The following is a 22,441-nucleotide window of genomic DNA, read 5'->3' as shown; positions in this document are numbered from 1 at the left end:
CCAGTAAATAAACAAATAGTTTATTCATTCATTGAGAAAAAGACCAAAGCACAGTTTTGACACATTCAGTCCCAGGGCTTGAACCTTCCTGTACAGTAAAACATGAGGCATGTGCTCTACCTGCTGAGTCACTTCTCTAGTCACTCATATTATTGTTATTACTACTAGTATTAAATTGTATTAGTATACCACATATCTATCCACTTACTTAATGACAGAATAGGGCTGTTTCTTTTCCTTTTTTTTTTTTTTTTTTTAAGATTTTCATGCCTGAAGGTCATGCACTGAAGGTCCCAGTTTTTGGTTTTTGTTTTTTAATTTTTGAGAGAGATGCAGACACACACAGAGAGAAAGAGAGAGAGAGAGAAACAACAGAGCACTGCTTAGCTCTGGCTTAAGGTGGTGCGGGGGACTGAACCTGGGACTTAGGAGCCTCAGGCATGAGAGTCTGTTTGCATAAGCATTATGCTACCTTCCCTGCCCACTTGAGCTGTTTCTGTGTCTTACATATTGTAAATAACGTGGGGTTCTTTGTTTGTTTTTGCCAGAGCACTGCTCATCTCTGGTTTATGATAGTGCTGGGGATTGAACCTAGGACCTCAGAACCTCAGGCATGAAAGTCTTTTTGTATAACCACTGTGCTATCTCCCTGACCCCAACATATATTCTTATAGCTTTATTTGTTCTACATGAGATAGAGTTCCACATGAGAGAGAAGCCAGAGCATCTTTCTGGTACATATGGCCCCAGGGATCAAACCAGGAGTCTCACTCATGCAAGTCCCATTCTCTAACAGTTGAGTTATTTCCCTAGGAGCTACACCAAACATGGGGGTGAATGTAACTTTATGAGTTCATGTTTCCTCTCTTACAGCTTTGTTTTTCTGGCTTCTTCCTACAAACTGTGAACTCAGTCCAGCCTATCTATGGGGGGGGGGGGGGCTTTGACACAGCATTCTGCATGGGGTCCACTGGGGGTGGGGAATAGGGCAGTCTCAGGGATCAGGTCAAGACCATGCAAATTAATGAGGACTCCTAGAGTTGAAGGTGGGGAAGAGGAGGAAAGTAAAGTTGGGAAAGGAGCTGGAAAGGCCCTTGGGGTGGGGAGTTCCCTGCTCTACCAGGAGGCAGAAAATGAGTCTGGCAGAACAGCCGGGGCTTAGGCAAAAGTAGGCACCTAAAATGGGCATATAGGCCAATGAGTTGCAGCCAAATGACCCCACCCCCAGGCAGCTCCTGATTTAATCCTCAGAGGGTGACAGATCTGAATCCAGCTGTTGGAAGCTGAGCCAGGCCAGCAGTGCCCTGAGGACAAGACTGGCTTGAAGATTTCAGCCAATGAGGGTAGATTTTTTAGGCTTTTTATTTTTAAACTATGACCTGAGAAAATAGGAACTTCCTTGCCAGATTTTAGGAGAGTTATAGTTGGGTGGGGAATTTCAAGGCTACTGTTAGGTCTTTTTGTTTTAAATATTTATTTGAGAGAAACAGAACCAGAGCATCACACCTGCACAGGTGATGCCAGAGGTCAAACTTGGGATTTCATGCTTGTAAGTCTAAATATATATATATGGAGACAGAGAACACACATCAGAACATCACTCTGGCAATAAGCAATGCAGGGGATTGAACTCAGAACCCCATGTTTGAGAGCCCAATGCTTTATTCTCTATGTCACCTCCCAGGGTCTTGAAGACATAGATTGGGTTAAGTCCCACCAACCTGCCTTCTGCTGCACCCTCCCTGGGGGTCTTCTCTGAGGACCCAGAGTCTGGGCCTGAATGATCTTGGGCTGACACCCACTCAGCTGGGGCAATTCTGGAGCCTCCGTTTCCTGGGTCTGATGATATCAGGTTCAAGTGTAGAAACCACAAGCTAAGTCAGCCACTATTCTCATTTCCAGCCCAAGCCTGGGGGTGGTGGTGGAGAAACACCACCACACAGGTCCCCCTCCTTGTCCCACTCCAGCTGCTTTTTCTCAGGGCTGGAACTAGTTATCTTGATCTTGGCCTATTCACTCCCCCGCCCCCTCAGCCCCTGGGGGTCTGGAAAGAGGGAAGGGGAGAATAAAGGCATTTAGGGGTAGGAACCTTCCCCCCCCCCCCGCCACTGTACCTGCTCCCACCCGATCTTTTCAGGAGACCGTCCTGGCTGAATCCTGAGCTCCAGGTACCACTGTACTGTGGGGAAGGAGTGTATGCCCACCACCACACCCCACACGCCATTCCAGCGGCACCTCCCAGGGCAGCTCTGGAGCCAGAGCTCTGCTGCCCCCCTCCGGTCGCGGCCGGAAAATCCCCGACACCAGAGCTCAGGGCCGTTTGCCCCTACAGATGGGGTACCCCAGGGTGACCCCACTGCCCAGCTGAAAAGGGAGGGCGGCTCTCCGGGAGAGTCGGGGGCATGGGTGCAGCAAGAACCCGCGTCCCACACGGGTCCCCGAGATCTCGCCCGTTCCATGTCGCCGTCCGTAGCCGCCCGGGTCCCCCGTCTCCATGGTAACGGTGCGCGTCTCGCCTCCAAGGCGAAGCCGCTCTCCTCCCGGGAGCCTTCAGGTGCCCAGTCTTTCCGGCAACAATGTTTTGCGACCTTCCGGGGGTGGGGGCGGGGTGAGCTTCCGGCGGGCGGCCCTCCCGGGTCGGGGTGCTGCGTTCCCCAGTCCGCCCGGAGGCCATGGCGGACGGGCGGGGCTGGACCTGGCGGCCGGTGGCCCGGGACGCGCTGCTGGCGCGGGCCTTTCATTCGTGCACCGAGCTGGGGGGGCGCTTCTACCTGGTGGGGGGGCTGCTGGCTGGGGGCGCGCGCGAGCCCAGCGCCGACGCGGTGCTGCTGGAGCCGGCGGGCGGCCGGGTGATGCGGGCGGGCGGCGCGGGCGCCCCGGGGCGTAGCCACCACGACGCGGCTGCGCTGGGCGGCCGCTGGCTGTGCGTGGTGGGCGGCTGGGACGGGACGCGCCGCCGCGCCTCAGTGGCCGCGCTGGACACGGAGCGCGGGCAGTGGGAGGCCTGGGCACCCGCCGCCTGCAGCCGGGCCCCCGCCGGCCTCAGCAGCCACACCTGCACCCGCCTGTCGGACCGTGAGTTGCGGGTGGCCGGCCGCGAGGGCGGGACGCGCACGCAGCGCCGCTTCGGAAGCGTCTACACGCTCCGCCTGGACCCCGCCGCCCGCACCTATTGGTAGGGCCCGGGCCCCACACCTCGCCGCCACCCCCCCCCCCCCCGCGCCTGCGGGTGGGAGCTGGGGGCAGCGGCCTTTTCCAGAAGGCACCTTTCTGCCCCACGACAGCTACAAGGAGGAGGGCTGCCACACGGCCTCCCGCTCCGGCCACTGCGCTGCCCTTCTGCCCACCCCGGGGCGCCAGCCCGGACACCAGCTGCTGCTCTTCGGTGGGTGCAGCTCAGGAGAAGCAGAAGTTGCCGGCCACTGGCGTCCCGGGAAGATTAAGGTAGGATCTGCTCAGCCTAGCTGAGGCAGAAGAGGCTAAAATAGCCATGTCAGCCTCAGACAGTTCTTTCTCCCCCAAGGAGGAGCCTCCTGCGGCCCCCCGTTTGACGGAACAGCTGGCACGGCTTGTGAGCAGTGGACAGGGGTCGCTGCAGGGACCTCGGGGCCTGCGGCATCACTCGTGCTCTGTGGTGGGGCCTTTTGCAGTGCTGTTCGGTGGAGAGACTCTAACGAGAGCTAGGGACCCTGTCTGCAATGACCTGTACATCTATGACACCCGTGAGCCCTGCGGGTGGAGGGACTAGGGGAAAAGGTCAGTGGGGTGGGAAGGAAAAGAGTTAAAGGCCAGGTAGCCAACTCGGCCTTAGAGCATTGAGGCACCAGGTTCAATCCTTGGCGGCACTTTGTCAGAACCAAGTAGTGCTCCCTCTCCCATAATATATATATATATATAGAGAGAGAGAGAGAATAATATATATAGACGTAGAGGTATACAGACTGTCGATCAATTGAGAACAAACAGGCTGGCTCTGGGTCTAGAGCCCAGCAGCTATGGAAATGACCCCTTCTGCCTTGACAGGCCAATCTCCTGCACTGTGGTTTCACTTTCCCAGTGCCAACCGCAGCCTGAAGCGCGTGGGCCATCGGACCTGCCTCTGGGAGGATCAGCTCTACCTGGTTGGTGGTTTTGGGGAGGATGGCAGGACAGCTAGCCCAGAAGTATACATCCTGGATCTCTTCACCTAAAACGGGGTGCCCGGCACACTGCTACCAACCCCATCTTGTGCAGATGCACAAAGCATGGTCATCAGAACTGTGTCTTCTTTCAAACGCATTAAATTCTGATCTGAGCATCAACACTGGTTTCTGAACCTTTGGGGGAGGGGCAGCTGAGGAGACAGCATAATAGTTATGCAGAAAGACTCTCATGCCTGAGGCACCAAAAGCCCCAGGTTCAATCCCTATCATCACTATAAACCAGAGCTGAACTGTACTCTGGTAAAGAAAATTTTTTAAAAAACTTGATTTTCCAGGGAAGGACTAAAGCAGGGGTCTTATTCTGATATCATGGTGAACCCCAAACTTTTCCAGGCCCCAAGAAAATTCCCTTCACATTTCAAGAAAGCACAAATGAGAGCTGAGTGTTCTGACCAAAACATTTAATTAACAACAAAAAAATTACAATCACAGAGAAAAAATAATAATAATAAAAGAAATGAGAAGCTATGGGACTTGGCAGAAAAAGAAATACATGGGCCTCAGTCCCTAGGAGACCAAGACCCCAGCGGAGCTGGCCTTGGCCCCCGCCCCTTCTGAGTTTTCCTTGGCAGTTGGCTTCTCGTCCTCCCCCATGAGGCGAATATTGTGCTTTTCCCGGAATTCATTCAGTTCTTTCCCCTTGGCCTGAAGCTGCTGTGTTAGTGTCTCAATGATCTTCTGTATCTGGGGGGGGGGGGGGGTGACAACACACAACAGGAATTAAGTGAGGACTCCAGGGCCCCCCTCCCCACTTCAAGGGGCTGTGGCTGGGGAAATGAAGAAGGTGCTAGACCTCATGTAGAGCTGAGTAGTTACAAAAAGTTCATAATGGCATATATATTCTCAGAACGATTCTGCTTATTTAATGACTTACTTTAGGAGCTGAGTGCACCCAGTAGAGTACACATGTTACCATGTACGAGAACCCAGGTTCAAACCCTTGCTCCCCACCTGCAAGAGGGAAGCTGGGGGGGGGGGGGGGACGGCAATGCTACAGGTGTCTCTTCCTCCCCTCTCAATTTCTGTATCTATCCAAAAAAGGAGGGAAAATAATTAAGGCCACCAGGAGCACTGTGGATTCATCATGCAGGCCCCAAACAAAACTCCAGCAATAATTTAGGTGGCAGTCAATCAATCAATCAATCAATCAATACTGGGCCCAGGTGGTGATGCACTCAGTAGAGCATATATGTTGCTATGTTTAAAGACCCAGGTTCAAGCCCCTGGTCCCCACCTATTCCCTAGGGAGTAAAATCAAGTCTGCAGGTATCTCTTTCTCCCCATTTCCTCTCATTTTCTGTCTCTATCCAGTAAATTAATAAAAAATAAAATAAAACTTTCACTTTCTGGGCTGCACCCATAAGTGTTCTTGAAACAGAGGGGTCTCTGGGTGGTCTCCATGTTACAAAAGCACACAAGACAGGAGGGTCACTGCCAGCAACTCCTGTCATAAGAGGTCAGGCTTAGCAGTGTGTGAAGAGCTAGATGTGTGAAGAAGCTGTCTCCTCAGCCTCTAGTCCAATTGCCTGTCCCACTGCCTCTACCATACACCCTGGGGCCTGGTCTCTAGCCCCTCCCCTTGAGTACAGCCCAGTTGCAGTGAACTCCAGTCAGCTCACCTGTTCCTTGTTGTTCTCCAAGGCGGGCAGCACCTCTTTGACAGTTCGCTCCACCAGTACCCCTCCAACCATGCGGTAGCACTTACGGGTGTCATCTACCTCCTTGAGCGTATCAATCACCAGGCTGTGAAACAACCAGACCAGGCAGGGTCTGAGGGTCCAGCCCTCTGAGGCAACTCAGCCACCCGACTTACCCAACCCCGCTTCCCCTAAGGCCCCCACACCTGTGCTCGTTCAACTCCATCTCCAGCTCGGCTGCTTTGGAAGCCAGGCCCCGCTGCTCTTGCCGAAGGCGGTTAAAGCCAGCAATGACCTGAGGTGAGAGAAGTGAAAGGATAGTGAAAATGGCAGGGCGGCATGGCCACATGGGACAGCAGACTGGACACAGATGCAGGAGTGAGCATCTCCACCTCGGAAAAGAAAGAGTATAGCTTTGGAATTTCCATCTATAAAATATTTTATTTAGGGAGTCGGGCAGTAGCTCAGCGGGTTAAGCGCAGGTGGCGCAAAGCACAACGACCAGCCTAACAATCCCAGTTCGAGCCCCCCGGCTCCCCACCTGCAGGGGCATCGCTTCACAAGTGGTGAAGCAGGTCTGCAGGTGTCTTTCTCTCCCCCTCTCTGTCTTACCCTCCTTTCTTCATCTCTGTCCTATCCAACAACGATGACATCAATAACAACAATAATAATTACAACAATAAAACAAGGGCAACAAAAGAGAATATATATATTAAAATTAAAAAAAAATTATTTAGGGTGGAGGTATATAGCATAATGGTTATGCAAAGAGACTTTCATGCCTGAGGCTCTCAAGTCCTAGGTTCAATCCCCCACACCACAAGCCAGAGCTGAGCAGTGCACTGGTAAAAAAAAAAAAAAAATACATATATAAAGTTTAGTTTGTTTATTGGACAGAAAGAGACACTGAGAAGGAAAGGGGGAGATAGAAAGGGAGAGAGAGGGTGGGGGTAGATAGCATAATGGTTATGCAGAGACTCTCATGCCTGAGGCTCCAATGTCCCAGGTTCAATTCCCTGCACAACTTTAAGCCAGAGCTGAGTAGTGCTCTGGAAAAAATAAAGGGAGAGAGAAAGAGAGACACCGGCAGCACTGCTTCACTTCTTAGGAAGCCCCACCCACCCAACCACAGGTGAGAACTGGATCCTTGTTCATTGTAACGTGTGTTCAACCAGGTGCACCAACATCTGGCCCCTCTTTTTCTTCTGAAAGATTTAGTAGTTTGGGAAGTAACACGGTAGATAAAGTGGTGAATTCTCAAGCATGAGGTCCTAACTTTTATCCCTGGTATTACATGTGCCAGAGTGATGTTCTCATTCTCTAATGATTTAACAAAACAAAACAAAACAAAAAAAATGGTGCAGTGGATAAAGCACTGGAGTCTCAAGCATGAGGTCCTGAGTTCAATCTCCAGCAGCACATATAACAGAGTGATGTCTGCTTCTTTTTCTCTCCTCCTATTTCTCATTAATAAATAAAATTATATATATGTATATATATGGAGAGGACAAACCAGAACATTACTCTGGCACATTCGATGCCAGGGATCAAACTCAGGACCTCATGCCTGAAAATTCTACATCATATCCACTGCACCACTTCCCAGACCATAGCTTTGCAATTTCCTTTTTCTTTTTCTTTTTTTAAAGATTTTATTTATTAATGAGAGAGACAGAAGGAGAAAGAGAACCACCAGAATATCACTGTGGTACATGTACTGCCAGCATTAAACTTGGGACTTCACGCTCGAGAGTCCAATGTTTTATCTACTACACCACCTCTGGAGTCACAGCTTTGCAATTTCTTTTTTTTTTTTTTTTTGCAATTTCTTTTCATTTATTTATTTTTATTATTTTTTATTTATTTTCCCTTTTGTTGCCCTTATTATTTTATTGTTGTTGTTATTGATGTCATCACTATTAGGACAGAGAGAAATGGAGAAAGGAGGGGAAGACAGAGGGGGAGAGAAAGACAGACACCTGCAGACCTGCTTCACCTCCTGTAAAGCGACTCCCCTGCAGGTGGGGAGCCAGGGGCTCAAACTGGGATCCTTATGCCAGTCCTTGTGCTTCATACCACATGCGCTTAACCTACTGCACTACTGTCCAACTCCCAGCTTTGCAATTTCTAACTGCATCGAGAATTCTGTCCACCACTCACTCACTCAGGGCCCACTTTGTGTAAGTTGTCTGCTAGGCCACCTTGCAGCCTAACTTGTGAGGAATGGGCATGTATAACACAGGAGCACTTCACTCAACAGTAATAGGTGCTGGGAGACTGGTTTTAAGCAAAACGCTTAAGAGAACTGATTTGATCACAAGCTAATTGATATAAAAAAGAATTAAGTTCCTTATAACATGTCTGGTCGTTAAAATGGTTATGGCGGGGCCAGGTGGTGGCACACCTGGTTAAGTGCACACATTACAGTATACAATGACATGGGTTCAAGCCCCCAGTCCCCACTTGCAGGAGGAAAGCTTCACAAGCAGTGAAGCAGGTTTGCAAGTGTCTCTCCCTTCCACTCCCCTCTCAATTTCTCTGTCCTATCCAATAAAATTAAAAATAAAAAAATTCTTAGATGGTTATGGCACACATGGCAGAGTGTGCATATCACCATGCACAAGGACCCAGGTTCAAGCTCTAGTCCTTACTTGCAGGGGAGAAGCTTTTACAATCAGTGAAGCAGTGCTGCAGGCATTTCTCTTTCTCCCTCTCTCTCCCTTTTCTCTCAATTTCTCTATCCAATAAATAAAATATCTTTACAAAACAGTTGTTCAGGGAGCCAGGTGGTGGCTCACCTAGTTAAGCGCACATAATACTAAGTGCAAGGAGCCATGCAAGGATCTAGGTTCAAGCCCCCAGCTCCCCACCTGCACGGGGGACACTTCCCAAGTGAAGGAGTTCTTCTGCAGGTATCTGCCCCCTCCCCAAGCTCCCCCTCTTCTCTCAAATTCTGTCCTATCCAATAATATGGAAAAAGTGGCCACCAGGAGCAGTGGATTCATAGTGAGTGCCAGCACCAAACCCCAGCAATAACCCTGCAGGCAAAAAAAAAAAAACACGGTTATACAAAACAACCTTTATGCCTGAGCTCCTAGGTTCAATCCCCAGCACAGCTATAAGCCAGAGCTGAGTAGAACCCTGGTGGTGGTAATAATAATCATCATTGCGGCTGGGCAGTGGTGTATCCAGTTGAGCACACAGGTGTCTATCCTTCTCTCTCCTTATCTTCCTCTCCCCTCTCAATTTCTCTGTCCTAGAAAATAAAATAGAAAAATAATTTTTTTCTAAGCAATTCATTTCTTTATTCCCTTTTGTTGCCCTTGTTGTTTTATTGTTGTTGTTGTCATTGTTGAATAGGACAGAAAGAAATGGAGAAAGGAGGGGAAGACAGAGATGGGTAAAGAGACACCTGCAGACCTGCTTCACTGCCTGTGAAGCGACTCCCCTGCAGGTGGGGAGCCGAGGGCTCGAACTGGGATCCTTATGCCAGTCCTCGTGCTTTGCACTTTGCTTAACCTGCTGTGCTACCACCTGACTCCCACCAGCTGCTTTTCTAATCAACATCACTGACAAAAATGATGTTATTGAGGATGGGGGCGCTCAATGTGCAGATACAGAGGACTATCAGGACAAGTTGGGAAGCCCCACCACGCCCCATAACTCAGCGGAGCTCTTGTAAGACTCCTGTTGCAGGACTAGGCAGTGACCAATTCTTGAATCTTTCAACAGGAGGAGGGGGGTATGGACAGACAAACTAGGAGCTCAGCTTTTAGATTCTACATTACACTTCTCTCTTTACTTCCTATGCTCCACTGATCTTGTAGGAACTGCCAAAGTTTCAACAATTGCCTTTGTTCAGATTGCCTACAAACCCAGGCCTTCTCAGAGCTTCTAGACCCATATTTCCAGGTCAGAGGAAGGAGCTTTGGAGTCAGAATGGTTTCAAATTCTGACTTGTGAATCTAAGTTTCTTCACCAAGAAAACAGAAAGGTCATTGTGAGAATTAACTACATCAATAATAATTATATATATATATATACTTACATATATATATATATATGCAGCACAGCATGTAGCAAGTTATCAAGAAATAGCAGCTATTAGGTTCAGGTGATGGTGCACCAGGCAGAGCACACATGTTACAATGGGCAAGGACCCATAGTTCCCACCTGCAGGAGAGAAGCTTCAAGAGCAGTGAAGCAATGCCGCAGATGTTTTTCTCTCTCCCTCTTGATCTTCCTGTCCCTGCTCAATTTCTGTCTCTATCCAATTTTTTTAAAAAGATTAAATTAGTGGTCCAGGAGGTGGCGTAGTAGATAAAGCGCTTGACTCTCAAGCGTGAGGTCCTGAGTTCAAGCCCCAGCAGCACATGTACCAGAGTGATGTCTGGTTCTTTCTCCTATCTATCTTATCAATAAATAAATATAATTAAAATAGCAGCTGTTATTATTACAGCACAGCTCTGCCTGAATGTCCTAGGGTGCAGAAAGCTGTAACGACAAAGTAGAGACTTAAACCTCACATTTTTATTTGCTTGTTCCAAAATAAAATGTGTCCACCGACAGATATAACACAATAAGAAATTACTTGTCATTTTCCCACTGGGAACTTTAATGTGAAAATGTATTATACAAAAATAAAATTAGAGGCCGAGTGGTGGTGCACCTGGTTGAGCACACGTTACAGTGCACAAGGACCCAGGTTCAAGCCCCCAGTCTCCACCTGCAGGGGGAAAGCTTTGCAAGTGGTGAAGAAGTGTTGCAGGTCTCTCTCTCTCTCTTTCTGTATCACCCCCTTCCCTCTCAATTTCTGGCTGTCTCTATCCATTAAATAAAGATAATAAAAAACTAAACAAAATTTATTTAAAAAATAAATAAAATTTTTTAAAAAATAGAAAGCTGAGCTGGTATTGGTTATCTGCAGTTTCCAATGGCTCCTCTTCCTGTCTCCTCTGTTACTACTACTGACATCACTCTAGTCCTCCAGGTAGAAAACCCTGGCAGCATCTCTGAACACAACCTTATCCCATCAACTGCCAAATCTCTTACACTGCCTCAACAATTGTTCTTGGGCTCCCTGACCTCACCCTAATCAGGTCTTCATTACCTCAGTCTGAACAATGTCAGCAGTCCTCTCTAATCTCTCACACACCCCCTTTTCAAATCGATTTTACAAGCTGCTGCAAATATAATTTCCCTCACATTTGGATGAAGAGAAAGGTTCATGATATGTTACTGGGTTTGAAAAGCAGATTACAAGAGCTAGGAGACAGCTGCCACTTTACCATGTTTGAGGACTCAGGTTCAAGCCCCCATCACAACCACCACCACATAGAAGCCCCATGCAAAGGGAAAGCTTTAGGAGCTGTGGTGTTTCCTTCTCTCTCCCTGTCTCTTGCTCTCTAAAGAAAAAAGGATGAGTTGGGACCGGGTGGTGGCGCACCTGGTTGAGCACATATATTACAGTGGACAAGGACCTGGGTTCGAGCCCCCGGTCCCTACCTGCAGGGGGAAAGCTTTGTGAGTGGTGAAGCAGTGCTACAGGTGTCTCTCTCCCTGTCTATCTCCCCTCCTCTCAATTTGACTGTCTCTATGTAATAAATAAATAAAGATATTAAAAAATTAAAAAAAGAAAAAAGGAAGAGTCCATTGTGGGAGTATTGGGATCAAGCAGCCATTAAGTACCACAGAAAAACTGACGCCATGGTCCAGGAGGTGGCATAATAGATAAAGCATTGGATACTCAAGGATGAGGTCCTGAGTTCAATCCCCAGCAGATCATGTACCAAAGTGATACCTGGTTCTTTCTCTCCTCCGCTTTCTCATTAATAAAATCTTTTAAAAAATTTATAAAAAAAAAAAACCTGTGACACCAAGAAGAGAAAGCAGATTACACAACAGCACATGCTGTATAACATTAATTTTACAAAATTAAATATGCAAGTATGTGAAATACACATACCCACCCTTTACATCTGCACACATATACAAAAACATGAAATGGGTAAACACCTCAAAGGAAATACTCCAGGGATTAGCAAGACAGTTCACCTGGGAGCAGTCTACTTGCCATTCACCTGGCCAGGTTAAAGCTGGTGTGTGTGTGTGTGTGCGTGTGCGTGCGTGTGTGTGTGTGTGTTTTAGGGATGACAGAGCAGTAAAGCCCCAGTTGCAACAAAAATGAGTAAGACGGGTAGACAACATAATGATTATGCAAAGAGACTCATGCCTGAGACTCCAAAGTCCCAGGTTCAATCCCCCGCACCATCATTAGCAGAACTGAGCAGTGATCTAGTAAAAATAATAATGAATAATTCTCTAAACCAGAGCTAAGTAATGCTCCAGTAAAAAAATAAAAAATAAAGCGGTGTAAGGATACCCGCTCAAGTCCCTGCTCCCCACCTACAGGGGTGTGGCTTCACAAGTGGTGAAGCAGGTCTGCAAGTGTCTCTCTTTCTCTCCCCGTCTACCCCTCCTCTCTCCATTTATCTCTGTCCTATCTAACAACGACAACATCAATAACAATAACTACAACTACAACAACAAAAAGGGCAACAAAAGGTAAAAATAAATAAAGGGGGGGGAAGCCAGGCGGTGGCACAGCGGGTTAAGTGCACATGGCGCAAAGTACACGGGCCAGCATCAGGATCCTGGTTTGAGCCCCCAGCTCCCCACCTGCAGGGGCATTGCTTTACAAGTGGTGAAACAGCTCTGCAGGTGTCTTTCTGTCCCCTTCTCTGTCTTCCCCTCCTCTCTCCATTTCTCTCTGTCCTATCCAACAACGACAGCAATAACAACAACAATGACAATAAACAACAAGGGCAACAAAAGGGAAATTTTTTTTTTAATTTTTAAAAAGGGGGGTAGTAGGGGAGATAGCATAATGGTTATGCAAAGAGACTTTCAAGCCTGAAGCTCGAATGTTCAATCCTCACTCCAACCCCCCCACCCTCCTCCCACACACGCACCACCATAAACCAGAGTTGAGCAGCACTCTCGTTTAAAAAAAAGAAGTGTCTCTTCCTTGGCGCTGCCCATGGAGGCGGCGGCCATCTGCTGCTTGGTGTCATGGCGGCCCTCAGACCCCTCGTGAAGCCCAAGATTGTCAAGAAGCGGACCAAGAAGTTCATCCAGCACGAGTCAGACTGCTATGTGAAGATCAATAGGAACTGGAGGAAGCCCAGGGGCATCAACAACCGAGGGCAGTGCCGCTTCAAGGGGCAGATCCTGATGCCCAACATCAGCTACGGCAGCAGCACAGCGGCTTCCGCAAGTACCTGGTGCACAACGTCAAGGAGCTGGAGGTGATGCTCATGTGCAACAAGTCCTACAGCGCAGAGATTGCCCACAATGTCTCCTCCAAGAACTGCAAAGCCATCCATCAGGGTCACCAACCCCGACGCCAGGCTGCACAGCGAGGAATTGAGTCCTGTTAATAAACCACAGACCCCCCCCCAAAAAAAAAGAGGGGGGGGAGGAGGAGGGGGGGAGGAGGAGGGGGGGAGGAGGAGGGGGGGAGGAGGGGGAGGAGGAGGAGGAGGAAGAGGAAGGAGGAGGAGGAGGAGGAGGAGGAGGAGGAGGAGGAGGAGGAGAATTCCCTTAGGCTCAGGAGTTAGTAGAATGGCTATGGCATGAGACTCACAAGCATGAGATCCCAAGTTTGAGCTCCAGCATCAAATGTGCCAGAGTGATGCTATGGTTCTCTATCTCCCTCTCTACCTTGCACAAAAGCATCAGTTCAAGCCCCTGATCCCCACCTGCAGGGAGAAAGCTTCATGAATGGTGAAGCAGTGCTGAAGGTGTCTCTGACTTTCTCCCTCTCTACCTCCCCCTCACCTCTCAATTTCTCTCTCTATCCAATAATAAAAATAATAATAAAGACATTTTTTTTAAAAAGTCTAGGCACTAGGCAGTGGTGTACCTGGCTAAGGGCTCACACTATAGTGCACAAGGACCCAGGTTCAAGCCCTTGGTCCCCACTTGCAGGGGGAAAGCTTCACAAGTGGTGAAGTAGGACTGCAGGTATCTCTCTCTCCCTATAACCCCTCCCCTCTCAATTTCCCTGTCTCTATCCAATAATGACGAAAAATATTTCTTTAAAAAGTTCATTTTTTCAGGATGCCAGACGGCTGAGATAGGAGTGGACATGCCATGAGGTGGAACCCCCCATCCCACGTCCGACCCGCTGCGCTGCCGGCTGAGACCTGGACTGCGGCCCTTCCCTGCTCCTCTCCTGCAGGGCCACGGTGAGGAATGAGCAAGGGAGCCAGAGGCATTCCAGCCCTGGTTCTGAAGGAGCCCGTGGCGAGTCTTGAGGTGGTGGGGTGGGCATGGGCCAAGGTGGAGAAGATGCCCGAGCTCCGATCGGCTGTGCGCTGATCTCGGACAAATCTGTCACCTCACCATTCCCTCTGCTCGGCCCTCAGAGAAATGAGGCAGGGGCACCTCCTTTGTGAACGTGGCATCCAGGGAGCTTTCTGTCCTATTGTCTGTCTGCCAGCTGGGTCTGCACCGAGGGGAAGGGGCGTGTTTCTGCCCAGGGAAAGACTACTGATCCTACCAGAAACCAATGTGTTTACTGTGCTGTTGTGAATTCCACGCCCTTTATATCCTGTATATTGGCTTCTTTTAAATAAAGTGAAATGTCTTAGAACTGCTTAAAAAAAAAAAAAAAAAAAAAAAAAAAGTTCATTTTCAGGCAGAGGTAGATAGCATAATGGTGATGCAAAGAGACTACTCTCATGCCTGAGGCTCCGAAGTCCCAGGTTCAATCCCCCACACCACCGTAAGCCAGAGCTGTGCAGTGCTCTGGTATTTCTCTCTGTGTCATTTTCTCTCTGCATCTCTCTCAAAAATAAAATAGGGAGTCGGGCAGTAGCACAGCGAGTAAAGCGCGGGTGGCACAAGGACCGGCGTAAGGATCCTGGTTTGAGCCCCCAGCTCCCCACCTGCAGGGGAGTCGCTTCACAGGCATTGAAGCAGGTCTGCAGGTGTCTGTCTTTCTCTCCCCATTTCTCTCTGTCCTATCCAACAACAATGACATCAATAATAACTACAACAATAAAACAACAAGGGCAACAAAAGGGAATAAATAAATATTAAAATAATGTTTAAAAATAAATAAAATACTTTTAAAAAGTTCATTTTCTACAAAGACCATATATTCTTTTATATAATAGACAAATCGACAGCAAACAGCGCATCTACTGCTCACATTGAAAGGTTCCTAATTCTCTGCTCTGCAAAGATGCCACTGGCTTTGAGGACCACATCCTTTCAAATGATACAACCACTCACTGCACTTTATACTATTCTATACTTTCCAGGGCATTTCTCTCCTTCCCCAAGTCCCTATCTTCTATTTCCATGGCTAAATGTTCAAATCTTTCCAATCTTTCAAATTCAGCTCAAATATCTCTAATATGATCTTCATCACAGAGGGAAAATACAGATCTGATTTTTCAGGTCCCTCAATTAAAAACCCCACTTTCCTAAAAACCTCTGAAACTCCCACATCCTAATCTGTAGAGAAGATAACACAATCTACTTCAAAAACAGAAATTAGGTAAGAGGTTAAACAAATGAAGTGCCTAGTATAACATATCACTCACTTCCATGTTGTTTACAAGGAAGCTATGTGGCTTGAATTTGTAGCAGTAATAAATGGCTTTATTTAACCCAGTGTTCTTTCTGGAACACAAAGGCCAGAGAATGTCCAGCAACATTCTCAGAACTCAATTATCAAAACTCCTTAGTCTCTTTGAGGGCTTATCTTCCCCCCACCCCTTAAGTATTGATTCCCAGGGATGGACAGTGGAATAACTTCTATGTGCAAGGACCTGGGTTCAAGCCCCCTGGTCCCCAACTACAGGAGGGAAGTTTTACAAGCAGTAAAGCAGTGCTGCAGGTGTCTCTCTCCCTCTCAATCTTCCATACCCCTCTAAATTCCTCTGATATATATATATATATATATATATATATATATATATATATATATATATCTTCCTTGTCCTGCTTTGATTTGCAGTTTCTGTATAAAACTAGATGATCATCCACAATTATGGCTATACCATCATAATTCTCTGATCTTCATGGGACACCTAGCCCCAATTTAAAGCTTTATTCAGGAAAAGTGAGAGCACACATGCTGGAGTACATGTGGTGGGGGGCACACTAACAAGTGCATCTTGCTCATATGTTGCTCTCAGGAAGGCAAAAAAACTAATGTGTCTCCAATGCAAATTTCTTACCATTTGTAAATCAAACCACCTAGTAAATGTCTCTAGCTGGGTGTCCCACAAGAAACCCAAACTAACAATCCTAAAATAAACTCCTTCCAAACATGTCCATCTTCTACAGAAATGTAGCATCAGCATCTGACAGACACATTTTAATTCCTCACTATTTTTTCTCCATACTCAAGTCTTGCAATCCACACCAAATTTGCAAGTCCACCTACATAGGGCTAGAGGGACAGCATAATGGTTATACAAAAAAGACTTTCATGTCTGAGGCACCACAGGCCCCAGGTTCAATCCCCAACACCACCATAAATCAAAGCTGAGCAGTACTCTAGTAAAAGAAGGCAAAAAAAAAAAAAAAAAGTCTGCCAGATTCTCCAACATATTCAGGCAGTCCCCTGCTTTGGTGCTTTTCAACAGAGTATTCCCTCTACCTAGAAAATCCCCCCCCTTCCTTCTTTACTTGACTAACTTTTGTTATGCTTTTGAATTGAGCTGAAGGATTATCTCTTCTGGAAAACAAAGCAATTAACATCTATCAAGCACGAACAACATTTCAGTCATTCTCAAAATATGTAGCACACACTGTCTTGGGCAGTAATCACAACACAGGCCCTATTAGATTTTTACAGAATGGGGATGGGAAAAGAAAGAGAAGTAACTCATGGAAGACAAAGAAATATGTAACAAGAGGGATGTGTTCAATTGTCAAACACACACTTGAATTGTCAAGTCCAATATGGGCTCTCAGTCAACCCACTACATCACAACTTCCCTTTCCTATCCACCACCCCAATTCCATAATTCCTTGTTTAGCTTGGGACCCCTACTCTAGCTATCATCAAGGGTCCAGAAGAGCACTGTAAATGTTTTGTTTTGCTTTGTTTTACCTGAGCACTGCTCAACTCTGGCTTATAGTAGTGCTGGGGATTGAACCTGGAACCTTTGATACCTCAGGCATGAAAGGCTTTCTGCACAACCGTTAATGCTGTCTCATCAGCTCTCATATATATGTTAATGAAAGAGAGAGGAGAGATTGAGAGAACCAGAGCATCACTCTGTCACGTGATGTTGGAGATCAAACTTGGGGCCTCATGCTGAGTCCAACACTTCATCCACCCCACGAGCTCCCCAGCCTAGAGCACTGTAAATCTTACAATCTAGCTATCCTTTCTGAAATGAGTTTCTGAGCTAACCTGAAAACAAATCTATCTCTCTGTACCCAGCAGAGTCAAAGAATTAAGTTCTTTTTTCTACCCAGCCCCCCAAATTCTGTAACATATTATAAATCTCCTAGTAACTTTCGATTTTTAAATTTTATGCAGCTATCTCTGCATAAATGTTCAACAATTAAATGATAAACGAAACTCCTACTAAAGAACTGTTGTTAAACTTTTTCCTTTCCGTTACATTCATTTTTTTCCCACCTCTATTAAACACTTGCCCGACTATAGGCAAACCACTATTTCCCCAGTCACAACAGGCTTTTCGGTGAACTGAGGAACGTTTCAAGAAGCCAAGCCCTGGAGAAAATGCAAAATCCAACTAGAAAGGGATTTCTACTTTCGGAAGAAATGCAATCGAAGGATTCCCGAGTCTGAGCAGCGTGCATAAGACCGACAACGTGGTTTCAGCGTCACGAAAGGGACCGCCGATCCCTGGAATTTCAGGTGGAGCCGCCTCTCCCGACCTGTCTAGACTGAAGATGAGGAGCGGGAATAGGATGGTCCCCCAAGCCCCGAGCATCCCTCCCCCAGACCGGGTTGGGGGGCTCCCCAGGTCCCATCTCTCAAGTTCCCTTACTTCCACCGCCCAGAGCTCCCCACCCCCGGCCCTGCACTCCAGGAGACGCAGCTCACCCGCCAGCTCTGGACCCTACGAGCGGCCCCGGGACCCTAACCCCCGAGGTCTCGCAGCGGAGATGCAGCGCAGGCAGCACGGCCGCGCCCTGCTCCCGCTGCACCCCGGCCCGCGCACGGTCCTCCGCACCCACACGCCCACCTGCTCCGCCGACACCGCCCCCTTCCCCGCGCCGCTGCTGCTGGTCTTGCCGGCGCGCCCACTGCCGTCCGCCATCTCCGCCGCTCGTAGCTTCCGGCCGTGAGGGGGACCTCTGGTGTCACTTCCGCTGTTGACGTCACCTCCGTCAGCCGGTTCTTCCGTCACCCCGCCCCTTCCGGGGCCCGGCCCCCGTCCCCCGTCCCCTTAGTGCTTCTGTCCAGCGAGTAGCTGCGACTGCCCAGTCCATGTAGGAGCCACTTCTTCCGAAGTCAGCGGGGCGCCGGCTTGCAGAGACGCCCCGGGGCGGTTGGGGGCGGGAGACCTCGTCGCGGCCTAGTTACTGGGCAGGTGCACGGAGCCCCGGGGAGTGCTTGAACAGCGGAAGTGCTCGAAGGCCTGGACGCCCTTACCCGCCTCCCCACCCCCCGTCCGCGCTCTGACAGCCCGTACCCTAGTTCTGCCATGATGTTTTCAGGCCTTGGAAGCTCCCCGTGTGAGCTCTGATACAGCCCCACGGTGTGGAGAGAGAGGTCAGTGTCCAGGAAGGGTGTCGCTGGAGGGTGGGGTGAGTGTCCTGACTTGTCCCCTTCATCAGCAGGCCTCCTCTCCAGCTCCTGCCCCTGCTTTTGTGTCCCGGACTCCGGATCCCTCGACAGGCATTGCTTAGCGCTCAGTCTAGGTAACATGCTTTGAGGGGTCCCTGGCGCTTGACACATAGCAGCAGATACTCAGTAAATGTTTGGTGGGGAACGGAGGATGGGGGGGCGCAGGCACTTGATTGCCGGCTCGTTGTGCCTTGTAAAATCAAGAGTTCAGCCCAGATCTCCTGCCTGTTCTTAGCCCCTGGACATTAAAATACCCCCTCCCCCACTCTGAGAAATCTGAGTCTCTGCCCCGGGCGCCATTCACAGGCACAGAGCCATGGCCGTCTCTTCCTCCGGGGAACTGCCCTTGGTGGCTGTGTGCCAGCTAACATCGACACCAGACAAGCAGCAGAACTTTAAAGCATGTTCTGAGTTGGTTCGGGAAGCTGCCAGGCTGGGCGCTTGCCTGGCTTTCCTACCCGAGGCCTTTGACTTCATAGCGCGGGACCCTGACGAGACGCTGCGCCTGTCTGAGCCTCTGGGTGGGAACCTTTTGGGAGAATACACCCAGCTTGCCAGGTATCCAAGCTGGGAGGGAGAGGTAAGTTCTTGCTGGGCAAGTGTCCCCAGAGAGCCCACAATTGAGAATCCTAAGTGTGGCCCTCCCCCGTAGGGAATGTGGACTTTGGCTGTCCTTGGGTGGTTTCCATGAGCGTGGCCAAGACTGGGCGCAGACTCAGAAAATCTACAATTGTCATGTGCTTCTGGACAATAAGGGTGAGACTGTGCAGCTTTACCCTTCCCCCTGCTAGTCTCCCCCCTACACACACTGAAATGGAAGATCCTCTGGAACTGTTTTAACTCCCTTTGGCTCAGTTTTAAAGGGAGCTCCTCAAAATTGGAGGAGCTTGGGTGAGCTCCTAGAGTAGCAGCTCAGAGTAACCCTTCTCCTTCCCTCTAGGCTCCATAGTGGCCACTTACAGGAAGACACATCTGTGTGATGTAGAGATTCCAGGGCAGGAGCCAATGTGTGAGAGCAGTTCTACCTTGCCAGGGCCCAGCCTGGAGCCACCTATCAACACACCAGCAGGAAAGGTGGAAGTTGGAAAAAGGGGGCAGAAGAATCATTGAAGGCATAGCAGAGGACTGATGAGGGTTGTTTGTCTTGCAGATTGGTCTGGCTGTCTGCTACGATATGCGGTTCCCTGAACTCTCCCTAAAACTGGCTCAGGCTGGAGCAGAAATACTCACCTATCCATCTGCTTTTGGATTTGTTACAGGCCCAGCCCACTGGGAGGTAAGATATGGGGACATACACACAAGCACTCAGAACATCAGGAGGCCAGAGAGCTAGCTCACTTGGTAGAGCACCTGCCTGGCCATGTGAATGGGGCCCAGGTTCAAGCCATGGCACCATACAGGAGTGCCACAGCATGGGAAAAGCTCCTTTTCTATCCAGATTTAAAAAGTAGTCCTAAGGGGGCTGGGCGGTAATGCAGCAGGCTAAGCATATATGGTGCAAAGTGCAAGGACTGGCAGTTCGAGCCCACAGCTCCCCACCTGCAGGGGGGTCACAAGCAGTGAAGCAGGCCTGCATGTGTCTATCTTCCCCTCTGTCCTATCCACAACAACAGCTATAACAATAACAACCACAACGGCAACAAGGGCAACAAAATGGGAAATATAGCCTCTAGGAGCAGTGGATTTGTAGTGCTGGCACCAAGCCCCAGCAATAACCCTGGAGGCAGAAAATTAAATAAAAAATTTAAAAGTAGTCCTAGAGTGGTAAAATTGTATCCATGAGGCCTCTGCTTGTCTAGAAGATAAAAATCACCCCCGATGGGGCCAAGTGGTGGCACACCTGGTTGAGCTCACGTTACAATGCGCCAGGACCCAGGTTCGATCCCCTGGTTCCCACCTGCAGGGGGAGAGCTTCACAAGTAGTGAAACAGGGCTGCAGGCATCTCTGTCTCTCTCCCTCCCTATCATCCCCTTCCCTCTCGATTTCTACCTGTCTCTGTCCAATAAATAAATTTTTAAAATTTTTTAAAATCACTCCCATTATAAAATACACATAAATTGTTGTTTAAAAAAGGGGGGGGGGAAGGGAGCATAGTGGTTATGCCAAAGGACTTTTATGCCTGAGACTTCAGAGTACCAAGTTTAATTCCCCTGCACCACCAGAAGTCAAGTGAGCAGTGCTCTGGTATCTATCTCTACCTCTCTCTCTGTATCTCTCTGGTTAAAATAATTTTTTAAGGGGGTAATAACAACAACAACAAAACCTCATGCCTGAGTCTCTGAGCTCCCTGGTTTAATCCCCAGTACTACCATCAGACAAAGCTGATCAGACAAAGTGCTCTGATTTAAAAAAAAAAAATGGTGAGTGTGGTATGGAACTACACACTGTTATCTTACAATGTTATAATTATTATTATTATTACAGTGTTATAATTATTAACCATAAATAAAAAATAATTTAAAACCAAGCAAGACTCATCAGGACCAGCTTCTGAACTCATTCTCCTCCTCTGGTGCTGCCAGGTGAAAGACCTGCCTTCCAGCTGGGAAGTAGCACAGGATGAGTAAGGCCTGAACTTGGAAGCATGAGGTAGTCCCAAATTCAATCCACAGCATCGCATGTGCCAGAGTAATGCTCTGGTTCTTCAACTTACGTTAAATAAAAATATTTAAAAAAAAAAGAAAAAGAAAGAAAAAAAAAGAAAAGAAAAAAGCAAACACCAGCCTTCCCTTCCTACCTCATGGGATGATTCATCCCCCAAGCTGTCACCTAACACACCTAACAATTTCATAGTTACTTCTAGGCCACCATGGGTGGAATGATGTGAAAGCTTTCACTGACCATTTCTACCTGGTGACTTTCGTCCCTTCCTTCTCAGGTGCTGCTACGGGCCCGGGCCATCGAAACCCAATGCTATGTGGTGGCGGCAGCGCAGTGTGGACGCCACCATGACAAGAGAGCCAGTTACGGCCACAGCATGGTGGTGGACCCTTGGGGGACAGTGGTGGCCAGATGCTCTGAGGGACCAGGCCTCTGCCTTGCCCAAATTGACCTCCGTTACCTTCAACAGCTACGCCAGCACCTGCCAGTGTCCCAGCATCGCAGGCCTGACCTCTATGGAAATCTGAGTCACCCACTGTCTTAGGACTTGTTCACTTGAGACCTCCAGGGTAGGCTGGTGTTGCTGTCTTCTGGGCAGGACCCAGGCATGCTCTCCCCCATCACTTGAGGAACTGAATCTCTGAATGGAACATATCCTCCACTTCTTGGAAAAGGAGAAACTTTCAGCTAAAATCCCATTCCCATTCCAGAAAGGGGGTGTCTCTGCTGTGAGCTGAAATTAGGCTGAGAACTGAGCATAATTGGCATTGGAAAAAAAAAATCATGCAGAATTTAAAGTCTGTCTGTCTGGGCAACTCCTTTGGGAGATGAAAAGGGAGGTGGGATTGCACCAGCTGGAGGCTCCGATTCAAGGCCTTCTTCTCAGAACAAAAGTACACAGTCAATGCAGGTCCCATCCCACTCTCTGTTTCCAAGGGGCTTGGGGGGAATAGGAGCAAGGGTAGGGGGCTGAAATGATATCACTTTTACTGATGATACCCTTTGCCCAAGCCAGAAAAAAGCAAAGGGGAAAGAAAGGGCTGCAGGGTACAGTATTTATTTTCACGTGAACATGGAAGGAAAGTGTCATCCCCATTCCTCTCTGGGGGGGGAGGAGTGTACTTGAACCAGCGACCCCCCCCCATCCGTG

General features: G+C 48.6%; 3 protein-coding genes and 1 pseudogene across 12 annotated transcripts; 3 read left to right on the top strand and 1 right to left on the bottom strand.

Moving 5' to 3' along the window:
• The first annotated feature begins 2,585 nt into the window (after window positions 1-2,585).
• On the top strand, window positions 2,586-4,301 carry KLHDC9 (kelch domain containing 9). 2 transcript variants are annotated; one of them, XM_060198124.1, is made up of 4 exons: window positions 2,590-3,175; window positions 3,285-3,444; window positions 3,524-3,722; window positions 4,024-4,301. In XM_060198124.1, the coding sequence occupies exons 1-4, from the start codon at window positions 2,673-2,675 to the stop codon at window positions 4,188-4,190; spliced, it is 1,029 nt and encodes a 342-aa protein (XP_060054107.1). In that variant the 5' UTR covers window positions 2,590-2,672; the 3' UTR covers window positions 4,191-4,301. The 2 variants fall into 2 exon arrangements, with proteins under 2 accessions (XP_060054108.1, XP_060054107.1); XM_060198125.1 differs by lacking the exon at window positions 4,024-4,301 and having other exon boundaries at window positions 2,586-3,175; window positions 3,508-3,684.
• Window positions 4,302-4,586: 285 nt separating this feature from the next.
• PFDN2 (prefoldin subunit 2) lies at window positions 4,587-18,230 on the bottom strand. Of its 2 annotated transcripts, XM_060198138.1 has the most exons (5): window positions 18,085-18,152; window positions 11,128-11,242; window positions 6,046-6,134; window positions 5,822-5,945; window positions 4,587-4,886 (listed from the first exon to the last, which is right to left on the bottom strand). In XM_060198138.1, exons 2-5 carry the CDS (start codon window positions 11,128-11,130, stop codon window positions 4,710-4,712), a joined length of 393 nt encoding a protein of 130 aa, XP_060054121.1. In that variant the 5' UTR covers window positions 11,131-11,242; window positions 18,085-18,152; the 3' UTR covers window positions 4,587-4,709. The 2 variants fall into 2 exon arrangements, with proteins under 2 accessions (XP_060054121.1, XP_007537470.1); XM_007537408.3 differs by lacking the exon at window positions 11,128-11,242 and having other exon boundaries at window positions 18,085-18,230.
• LOC103126510 (large ribosomal subunit protein eL32-like) lies at window positions 12,648-13,303 on the top strand (annotated as a pseudogene).
• A 6-nt stretch (window positions 18,231-18,236) lies between the features above and the next one.
• On the top strand, window positions 18,237-22,324 carry NIT1 (nitrilase 1). Of its 8 annotated transcripts, none has more exons than XM_016194439.2 (7): window positions 18,237-18,331; window positions 18,683-18,763; window positions 18,996-19,247; window positions 19,342-19,445; window positions 19,630-19,763; window positions 19,840-19,965; window positions 21,569-22,324. In XM_016194439.2, coding segments are annotated over exons 1-7 (966 nt in total). In that variant the 5' UTR covers window positions 18,237-18,329; the 3' UTR covers window positions 21,836-22,324. The 8 variants fall into 8 exon arrangements, with proteins under 8 accessions (XP_016049925.1, XP_007537471.1, XP_060054112.1 ...); XM_007537409.3 differs by having other exon boundaries at window positions 18,262-18,331; window positions 18,680-18,763; XM_060198129.1 differs by having other exon boundaries at window positions 18,287-18,614; window positions 18,696-18,763.
• The last annotated feature ends 117 nt before the right edge of the window (window positions 22,325-22,441 follow it).

This window comes from Erinaceus europaeus, chromosome 9 (assembly GCF_950295315.1).
Source record: "Erinaceus europaeus chromosome 9, mEriEur2.1, whole genome shotgun sequence".
NCBI classification, from domain to species: Eukaryota; Metazoa; Chordata; class Mammalia; order Eulipotyphla; family Erinaceidae; genus Erinaceus; species Erinaceus europaeus.
Note: the sequence above shows the minus strand (reverse complement) of the source record. Positions and strands in the feature narration are given on the sequence as shown.

Coding starts and splice junctions, on each gene's coding strand:
- KLHDC9 (XM_060198124.1), top strand. CDS start 2,673: ATGGCGGACGGGCGGGGCTGGACCTGGCGGCCGGTGGCCCGGGACGCG. Junction 3,176..3,284: donor CCCGCCGCCCGCACCTATTG/GTAGGGCCCGGG, acceptor GCCCCACGACAG/CTACAAGGAGGAGGGCTGCC. Junction 3,445..3,523: donor GGCGTCCCGGGAAGATTAAG/GTAGGATCTGCT, acceptor TTCTCCCCCAAG/GAGGAGCCTCCTGCGGCCCC.
- PFDN2 (XM_007537408.3), bottom strand. CDS start 18,159: ATGGCGGACGGCAGTGGGCGCGCCGGCAAGACCAGCAGCAGCGGCGCG. Junction 6,135..18,084: donor GGGCGGTGTCGGCGGAGCAG/GTGGGCGTGTGG, acceptor CTCTCACCTCAG/GTCATTGCTGGCTTTAACCG. Junction 5,946..6,045: donor ATGGAGTTGAACGAGCACAG/GTGTGGGGGCCT, acceptor GTTGTTTCACAG/CCTGGTGATTGATACGCTCA.
- NIT1 (XM_016194439.2), top strand. Junction 19,446..19,629: donor TGTGCTTCTGGACAATAAGG/GTGAGACTGTGC, acceptor CCTTCCCTCTAG/GCTCCATAGTGGCCACTTAC. Junction 19,764..19,839: donor TCAACACACCAGCAGGAAAG/GTGGAAGTTGGA, acceptor TTTGTCTTGCAG/ATTGGTCTGGCTGTCTGCTA.